General features: G+C 40.7%; 1 protein-coding gene across 2 annotated transcripts in view; it reads left to right on the top strand.

The window, feature by feature from the left end:
• BCAS1 (breast carcinoma amplified sequence 1) overlaps positions 1-10,328 on the top strand; it is a 71,891-nt gene that overhangs the window by 44,757 nt on the left and 16,806 nt on the right. For both annotated transcript variants that reach the window (XM_015596971.2, XM_006921924.2), the window contains exons 7-8: positions 680-856; positions 6,104-6,145. In XM_015596971.2, the coding sequence (XP_015452457.1) occupies positions 680-856; positions 6,104-6,145 (219 nt within the window). The remainder of the gene's footprint in view (positions 1-679; positions 857-6,103; positions 6,146-10,328) is intronic.

Genomic DNA, 10,328 nt, shown 5'->3' with positions numbered 1-10,328 from the left:
ATATGGGGCCGAATGCATAACATCCGAAGTTTTAGGTCAAGCGCAATCTACCAATTACATCTAAGTCACACAGAGAGGCTGCTTCTAAAAGCAAAGGATGGGGTTTGTAGTGACTCTTCTGACTCGATATCCCTTCGCTGAGCTCCAGTCTAGCTTTATAGCCTAGGTGAGTGATCGCCAAGGTAGAGTGTGGGAAGAAAATGTGAAAACTCTATTTTAACTTATATTTATTTTAACCCTTGTTTAATTTTGAATTTGGAGTAGTAAAACAATACGTCTTTATAATAGAAGCAAATACACATATATTGGAGATTCGTATTCAAGATGTTTTACCGATGAGAACATGACCAAAATCATGGAAGACTAATGACCTTAGTATGAATTAACATTCTAACAGCAAAGTACCTCTTATGATCACCTTGATTCCTAATGAGTTCCTTACATAAATATAAGTCATGGTTCTATAGATCTTTTTTTTCCAAGAGGAAAAATATCTCGATGTTTTCCAAGATTTTAACACAAATCTATATTCATAGTAGAATATTTGGAAAGTACAGAAAATTATGAAGAAGAAAATTAGCATGCATAACCCCAGCCCATGTGTATATATTTTTAAAAAAATAAGAGATCTTTCACTTTTGAAATCCAGAGATCATTTTGAGTTTGTTTAACTCTGTAGGGTGCTGAAAAGTCACCTGTCACTTCAACAGACCTCAAGTCAGACAAAGCCAACTTCGTACCCCAGGAGACCCAAGGGGCAGCCAAGAATCCTACAGTCACAGAAACAGCGAAGGAAGGAGCCAAGGAAAAGGGAGGACCCACCTCTCTGCCTCTGAGCAAACTATTCTGGAAAAAGGTAAGTCCTATTTTCAAGATGTGGAGAGGATGGAGGGTTAGATGACTTAAATTATTTCTATGAGGCCAACTGATGTACAAAACAATGCGTAGAGTTGTTTTCTTTTTCCTTCTCCAAAATGACTCAACCCACTATTGAGTTGAAGGCTTCTAATTTACTCCTGGGAAGAACGAAATGCCTGACATGTTACAAACACGTGTTTCATGGGAAAGAAAAGGAAATGAACAACTAGAATTTCTCATTCTTGGAATTGCTCCGGTTCATGACAGAGCCCTGTGGCATTTCACGATCTCATTTTCTTTCCTAAATCATTTAGTATTTATTCCTCCCAGTTTCCTTTGAGCGCCCTCACCCTGGAGTGATGAACCACCACCAGACTATCTCTGTTTCCCCAGCCAGATCTGATCAGTCACTAGAGCCACTAAATTTCACTCTCCTTTTGGAAAACCGAGGTGTCCACCAGTTCAGCACCGGGGCAAGCACATAACGCAATCTGCAGTAGGAAAATTCAAACCACCGACTGATTTCTTCCCCTCTAGAATTAAGGTGGGGTGCGAGGAAATGGTTTGGGTGGGGCCGAGTGATTCTGAGAGCCATTCCTTGGTCATCATTGCTGAGTAAACCCCAGCTGCCACCCATGTTCAAAACTCTCGCCTGTATTAAATGTGGCCAAAAAATGAACAAGGAGTCAGGGGTGAGGCAGCACAGGGTCATTTTATAGAGCTGGAAAAATCCAATTTAGAAATTTCATAAAAATCCATGCCAGTTGGCACACAAAGCCAGGCAGGTGATAAACACTGTTGCCACTGTGTTGTTTGAGTTTATTCTCGTGTCCAGAATCCAGCTGGATTTCTGAAACTCTTTCCTGTGTGTTTCTTGTTGTATGAAGATCTTTCTTCTGGATTCTACCCAGAGCACAAACTCCAATACTTAATGAAAACTTTGGATGATGTCATTTGACTTTCTGTTTGAATTCTCTTTTCTCACCAACCACCGTTTACTCATCTTTAAAAATCTTTTACCGGCGACATAATGTATAAAACAGTTCACTGTCAAGTGAGTGACATTCGTATGTGGGTGACTATGGAGATGATGAGTTAGGTGACCATGGAAATGAGTTAGATGACCATGGAGATGAGTTAGGTGACTCACATTCAAACATCTTTATTTAAATCATCAAGTATATAAATTTTTAAAAAGTGTATTAGGAAAAATAGAACTGGCACATTAAATTCAGTTTAACATATATTTTGCTCAAGGTGAGACTACATGCATTTAGTTTGAAAAATAATCCGATTAAAAGGAAAGTGTTACATCAATAATGGTACTGATATTAAGTAAATAATGATAAATTTGGGTCATCCAAGAAGCAGACGCCAAGAGGGAAATGATGTGCAAGAGGTTTATTGGAGGAAAATGAGTGTGAAGGAAACGGGGAGCTGGCAGGGATGGGGAGAGAGAGCCCGCCCACCACAGGGAGGGTCTGACACCTGAGAGAGGGGAGGGGGAGGGAGGGAGGAGAGGGTCAGAGGGTGGGATCAAGCGCTGGGGAAGCGGAGACCTACTTTGGGCAGAAATGGCCTAGCGCTCAGCCATTATCTCGCAGCAGCCAGGAAGAGCACACCCTCAGCATCCACACTGCGGTGGATGCCGGAGGCGTGACAGTCAGGGACTGTCGTTGCAGGGAAGTCTGAGTGGCACACTGCCACGGTGGCCACAGAGGGTGCACACGATATGGCAAAACTCCTGTAGGAGGTCGGCCAATGACTGCAGTTTGAGGAACCCTTACATAAGGGTTAACAGTTGGGCGTCAGACCTGCCTTGGAGTCCCAGTTCTCCTTGATGTGCCTCAGTTTCCCAATGTGTAAAATGCAAATAGTAACAGGACCTACGTCGTGGAGATGAAGTAAGGGCGAAATGAAACAATGCCGGTCAACCCCTCACACCGTGCCTAGTGCAAAAACGGACGGCGAGCAGGTGCTGGCACCTGCGTGGTTTATTTCCTGGGCGCTCAGGAGGAGTGAGGCACTGGCCAAGCCTGCTTCTCTCTCCTTCTGCAACACCCAGCGTGGGGAAGCTCCTAGGCTACTAAAGCCTCCACTACTTCATCTTTTTTGGATCTTGTCAGGGTTATGTTGGTTCTTCTTTGAAATTCAAGCTGTTCCCATTGAAAAGAAAGGGTGGGACCACCCATTGGCATTTCTCTCTCCAATGACAGCATTTCGTTTATTTCTGTTTCGCTGTTTTGTTTTGTTTTGTTTTGTTTTTTACTGTTATCCAGCTTTATTTCTTTAGTAGAATATAAAAACAATGTAGCTAAGAGAATTTTAAAACCCAATCACTTGTAAATCTTGTTTTTCTTTCACCCAATCAGAAAGAACAGGTCTATATGGAAGTAAAATGGAAAAAATTCACGTATTTGATACTATTTTTAAATCGCTTTCTTTGTACTGATATTTTTTTAGTGCTAAATACTTTGTGTTAAGTACTAGGCATTGAAAGGACAGCAGTGACCTCTTGCAGCTCAAAATCTCATGGGGGAACTTACGTTCTGGTAGCAAACAAAAAGGAAACCTTTTTTTTTTAAATTAGAATAAGTATCAGTTATAAAATCATTCTTGTAAAAATTTTAAAAAACAGAAACAGTAGAACAGTCTGATATATCCACTAACTAACCCACCGTCCAAGATGCTCTGGACTTGCATTCTGACGCAAGGTTTTCTCTTATACGTGCCAAACACTAACGGGGACAGGAGACTGGCCTCTCGTTATCCATTTTTGGGTCCTTAGACCAGCTGGTTTTTCAGCCACTGCTGACATAAAGGCTATACCCATAGGCCAGTGTGCAAATGTACAAAACTGTGCAAAACAATTTTGCATGGTTCTCGAACACAGCCCTAAAAATGCAATCGGTCACATAGTATAAAATTATCTCCTTTCCCATTCTATTCCAATTCCTCTGGTGACATTAAGAAGAAAGTCTCTTTCTGATAGTAATGGGCATTTCTCACTGTGCTAATACTTGCTGACCCTTTTAATAAAGACTGAAAATAATTCGGATTTAATGGGCATTTTCGTTTTACTCATTACAGCTGTTTTAACGCATCTATTTATAGCAAGGGTGTTGATATTACATTCATTATAATGACAAGATGCTTTCTTTTAAAATATATCCACTTAAGTAAAAAAGTGGTCAATTTAAAGAAAGATTTCACATAAATACAGGTAGGTGGTCCGTGGACAGGTCAAGAATTGTGAAAATAAAAATAAATTTTAAAAAATTAAAAAAAAAAAGAATTGCAAAAGAGGTGTTCAAATTGTAGAAGTTTGAGAAATGCTCAATCGGACTAATTCCCCGAATAAGGAATGTTTTGCCGAGTAGGTTAACTTTAAAATACGAAACTGCAATTTCTCTTGGAACAGACGATATGTAGCATGCCAATTTTTAAAACGTCGGAAAGCTCTGGAAGTTTAAAACCACAGCGAAGATGCAGAAACATCGATCTCCCTCTTTCTGCTCCTTGCCATCAGATCAAGTTCCCATTTTCCTCTGAAAAACAGTGAGCAATCCATCCATGGCCAAGAACTTTCCAGACACAGGAAACTAAAGACACAGTCTAATCTCATTACGACCAAGTGGGACAGGCAAGAGGCTTTGAAAAACTAAAATTGCTATTATTAAATCGTGGCAGGGTTTCATCAGCCTAATGTAGACAGTAAATTGACCCTTGAAACTTTCGTGGGTCAGGTTGGAGGAGGTCTGGCTTTTTAAAATAGTGTTTAATTCTTTACCTATTCATAACATTAAATAGCCTGCAGCTGGTCTCAGGGAGAAGAGCTATCATCCCTTCTGAATGCTCTAGGATTTCTTGACAATCCGAAGCTTCCAGAAAACTCACAATCCTTTTCAGGGATATGTTTGTGCCCAGGTGAGCTTCACTTTGATAAGAAGGTAAATAAAAATAAACCATCCATGTTGGAGACCTCGTCTCGAGAGACAGCAAGTCTAATAGTGGAGAAGGAAGTTCACACAGTCACCAAAAATAAAAATGTGTTTATGATCCTCGAAGTCATCATGGCAGGGGCAAAACTTAGCTCTGAGAACCATCTCCACCTCTTTCTAGTTGTAGCACCTTGAACAGGTGGCTTCACCTCTCTGCACCTCCATTTCTTGCTGAGCAAGTGGAGGTCACCGTACTTCTCGTCTGGGGCTACCTAAGTGTGATGATGTCCACATTGTGCCAGGTGCAGAAGACGTGTTTGTAAATAAGTTCCCTTCTTCCCCTCTCCCATCCCAGTGGATGTTTCAAAGGTAAAAACGAAGGCAGGACATGAACAAACTGGCTATAGGGAAGAGTTTTTAGTAGAGTCCAAGAGGAGTTGCGAGCATCTGTGAACGCCCTGAAATCCGTGAAGTATTTTGTTCATGTTTATTTTCCTGGGAAGACAGTCCAGATCTGTCAAGTGAGTCTCTCAAAGGGGTCTGTAAACACCACCACCACCACCACCCCAAAAAAAGTTTAAGAAGGACCTCAACATGCAAAGATGAGCTCCAGAGTTGGCTCTTGACAAACCGATGATGGTGGCTGCGGCACTGACTTTTGATAGAACTGGGTAACTCCTCTCCCATTTGGGGCGGGACTGTAACAGTGTTTGAAGTGGGACATGTTGGACCCCAGCCCTCTGGCCCTCCGTAGAAGCATTTGAACCGAACTGAACTTTAACACGATGAAATCGGTCCCTAGAGAGAGCAGCTTCTGACGCCAGCTACCGCGCCACAGTCAGGAGAAGGTGATGGACCCTGCCGATCACATGACGCCTGCTTGCTTCATCAGGACCATGGGATGAATTTCTCCAGACCTGCTACCAGAATGTTCCTAAGCAGCTCCTTTGTTTTTACCTCACAGTGCTTGTGTACTGCATGATCGATCATACTTCCCTCTTGTTATCAGTTTCCTGAAAACGTCTAGGTAAAATATGTTGCTTACGGCCAAGACTGGTTCGTGTTTTCTATAGTAACCCCTCCATTTCCATCCTGGCTGCATCTGTATGGTAATTTTCCCTTCGTTGCATTTTAAACTGCATAATTTATATTATCTTGCTGTGCTGTTTACCTTTCTGTAAGCCTCCTTCAGGTTCTTTTTGGGAAAAGGTACACAAGCAATATCCAAGGATTGCACGAGAAGGCTGTTGGCTCTAGGATTTGTAACATTCTGACTCTCACTTTTGTTTTTATTTTCCCTTTAGTCAGTTAAAGAGGATTCAGTCCCCACAGGTGCAGAGGAGAATGTAAGTTACACATTAAATGACAGAATCCATTCTCGTCTTCTGCATGTCGGACCCCTGGGCATCTCCGCTCTGGAGTCCTGTGTTCTTGCATGCTCCGGGTGTTATTCACCTGCTGTAGACTCTTTCACCCTTATGCATGATTAGGGACCACTGGGGAATAACTTTGGATGAACGTTTGTGATGCCCGTTGAATCAGGGCAAACAAAACGCAAAATCGCAGCACACACTTTAATAATCTGTTTTCATTGAGAGGCTGAAAGAGTCTACTAAACATAAGAACATCTCTGTATTTCTTTAAGGGACAAGGATGCTGCACTCCTCCTTCATTCTACATTGATTGCTTCTTTCACCTTTATTTCCATGACAACCCAGATTCTCTACTAACTGCGGGTGGTACCCAGGACAGGTAGTTGCATCAGGCCTGGGAGCATCTTGCTGCAATACATGCCGAGAATGCCATTCTCGGGCCAGAGAGCTGACTCCATGAGTCTGCAAAAGCTGATAGAGATATGAAAAAAAGCAAATATTTCCTCAGGAAAATAAAGAAGCATTATAAAAATTGATTGAAATTGCTTAGCCCTACGAATCACGTTTTTATTTTTAAGCTTCTTCATTTCATCCTCTGCCAGCCTATTAGTTGGAGGGAATGAGGCTAAATAAAAAGTTGTGGCCTTGGCCCCATCATCCCCAGGCTGTGTGACCTCTTGGACCCCAGTGTACTCATCTCTTAAGTGGCCATAATAATTTTACCTATCCCTTGGGTTTCTTGTGAGAATTAAAGAACTAATACATGTAATGTCCGTACTTCAGCTCATGAAGCATAGGAAGAAGACAGGAATTTGGGAGTTGGCAAATGACAGCTCATGAGACATTTCCCGCCCATCACCTATGTTTGTATGGCCCAAGAGCTAAGGATAGTTTTCACATTTTTAAATGGTTTTTAAAAATCAAAAGAAAGATACTATTCCATGACACATAAAAATTATACCAAATTCAAATTTCAGTGTTTATGAATAAAGTTTTATTAGAATACAGCCACACTCATTCCTTTATATATCGTCTAAGGCTAGGTTCATAGGGCTACGATGACAGAGTCAAGTAGTTATGACAAGACCAATGGCAGGAAAAATTTGCTGCCCCTTACAGTCCCCATTAGTGCACAGGAGTTGTAACAACATGGCCGAGGGCTTCCCAGTTGTCAGTGATAATTGGTCTTTGCGAAATTACACATCTCACAGCTGACTCGGTGGAGTGAAGGCATATGGGAAACAGGTGATTTCTCCCTCCCAGGTAAGAGAGACAGCAGCAGTCAAAACCTTCCAAACAGGACAAGTAGCTGTTTTTAACCATATCATAAGATTTTGTTAACTAACAACTTCTGGCTGAAATATGGTTGAGTTTATTTTGTTAGATTTTTCTACCACAGGTTTCCATAACCAATCTATCAACCAATGCACAGCAAAGGACAGAGAGATTTCAGCATTTTTCCATGTTTTTTTTGTGAAAAGAAAAATAAGGCTTTTGAATCCCATGAGAGTTTAGTGCTTTCTAGAATGAGCTTCTGGTCTCATCAGAAGCAAAATCTACCTCTTTTGACTACAGACGTTATCAAATCCTTCAGTTGAAATCTGAAAATGTTTTGTCTATTGGTAAATTGAGTTAATGTTCTAACTAATGAAAAAAAAAAAAGCATTCTCTCCTAATGACCTATAAGGTCTAGGAAACAGGTACTTTTGTTGTTTACCTCTCTTAGTAAGTAACCTCTCAATTGCAAGCAAAAGAGAACCCAACTCAACCTAGATTAAAAAGAAAATAATATTTATTGGCCATCATTACTAGGAAGTAGAATTTCTTTCAAATAAATCTTTATTCAGGCCCCCGGGTTTGGCTATATGTTCAGCTTTCCAGCATCACTTTCCCCAGTGCAGAATAAAGGAGAGATTTGTTGAGTAGCCCCCTAGATGTCCTGGAATTTGTTCTCTTTCACTGGCCTCAGTGGAGCCACATGCTCTGTTAGTCAGCTTTCACCAGGTTATGCTGCAGTAACAACCAAGCCCCAAGTTTCACTGCCTTTCAACAGCAAAGATTCTTTTTTTCCTCACTCGTGCCGCATGTCAACTGTAAGTTGGCAATGGGTGATCCTCATAGCCTCTTTCTGCTGAGACCTAGACTGAGATCTTTGACAAGGACGTGCAGTTGGAGTGGCAGAGAGAAAATACTGCCATAGGTGAATAGCGCAAAGGCTCCAAAAACTTTCACTCGATCATAGTTTCCATCCTGTCTACTCACATTCCATTTGCCAAAGCAAGCCACGCAGTGGTAGGCATGATGTTTAATTCTTTTACAGAAAGGTAGAGTGAATAATCAGGAAAATAATATAATCTACCACATACTGCCACCCCCAAACCCATATGGTCAAGGAGCTAGATCATGGTAATTGGCTTATACCCACTCAACTGGCTTCATCCAAATACATAATCTGAAAATTAGGGAGAATTGTTATCCCAAAGAAAAACTGGGATACTGTGAACAGAACAGCAGAGAGGAGTTACGGAGTAGAAAAATAAAACCTCTGTAAGGTCTTTGTAAGTAAATAACCATATTATAAGTGAAATCAGAAAGAATATAAAATATAAAAATGATTCTCAAGTAAAAACTTTTAATATCATTATTATGTCATTTGTGAAGTTTAAGTGGAGGAAATCTATCTTACTGTAAGTCAACTGGCAAACTCGCAGCTCTAGTGAAAACTGTATCAACCAAATTTCAAGAGTAAGTATGTTATAATATTTGAGGCAAAAACTGAAAATGTATTTTGCCAAAATGTGTATCTTCCTGCAGCATCTAATATCCTCTACTGAAATCAAGCAAGGGAGGTTTAATTCTCAATTATAGCACAAATCTGATTTTAATTATGTCCATTAAAATGTGCAGATGCAATCATGTATTCTAAATAAGGAACAACTTTTTCCAAAGCTATAGCCTGGAAGGAAATTGGAAAACTGTCCAAATAAAAATCAAATTCTTATGTCTGTATATGCAAATCAGCTCCTAACTTAGCTCAATTCCTCTGGGTTTACACACTGGAGTCCATGCATTTTCCTTGGCTTCTGAAAGCCAACTTCATAGCCTGACTGCATGGAGAGGAGTATATGGGAGTCTCTGGGAGTCCTTTATTTTTTCTTTTTTGAAGAGTGGACTCTGGCCTAGAATTTATGAGTTGACACCTGTCCACATTTGGAAGGGCCTGGCAGGAGAACCAGTAGCAATCAAATAAAGTTGATTTACAAAGGTATTACCATATAACCTGATCATTTTATTATGTAAGTAATTTTCCCTCCGGGCCCTTACACACACACAAAAGAACTTGCTGCTTTGAAGACAGAATAATTCTAAGCCCAGAGTCATTGACTCAGACTCCGTTCATTACCTACCTAAGGGCTATGTCTCATTTCTCCACCTTTCTTCCCTTGATCTTAGGTAAGATTGGCAACTAATACGCTCCCAAAGTATTTGATCGTGATCAGTCTAAACCAATAATCCCATTTTATTTGCCAGTAATTAATCTAGAGGTAAGAATGTAACCTACTTTAGGCCAATGAAATGTACCCTGAGGTAGAGGATCAAAATACAAAAGTTCATTTGGAGCAAATCTTTCGCTATGACCTTCCTTCTTTCTTAAGACATGGATTTGAGGATGTGATGCCTGGACCTGTGGCAGCTACTTTATATCCTTATGGATATAAAGCAGCAAATATGAGGTAGCAAATAAAAGGATGAAAATCTAGCATGCCATGGAAGGCAGAGCCAAAGGATAGAAAGAGCCTGACTTCTTAGAGCCACCGAACCCATCTCAGAACTTCCTACTTCCAAACCTTTTATTCTACATTAATCACTATTGGTTAAGTCACCATCAGCCATTCAGTTACTGGTGGACAACTCCAACCTCACAGCAACAGCTACTTACCTGTAGTGTAATGTTGGCCGAGCATTCAATCATTCAGATTCTTCCTCTGTAGATAGGGACAACGGTGTCTACCCTGAGCTGTCTTGGAAACTATTTACTGAGGTACTATATTTAAAAAAAAAAATACCTTGCACAATGTCAGGCATAGAAAGAGGTAGTTATTTTTGTCATCTCTCAATAGTGGACGTGTGCACGGTGGATGATCCCACATAATCC

This window comes from Pteropus alecto, unplaced genomic scaffold, assembly GCF_000325575.1.
Source record: "Pteropus alecto unplaced genomic scaffold, ASM32557v1 scaffold45, whole genome shotgun sequence".
Taxonomy (NCBI): Eukaryota; Metazoa; Chordata; class Mammalia; order Chiroptera; family Pteropodidae; genus Pteropus; species Pteropus alecto.
Note: the sequence above shows the minus strand (reverse complement) of the source record. Positions and strands in the feature narration are given on the sequence as shown.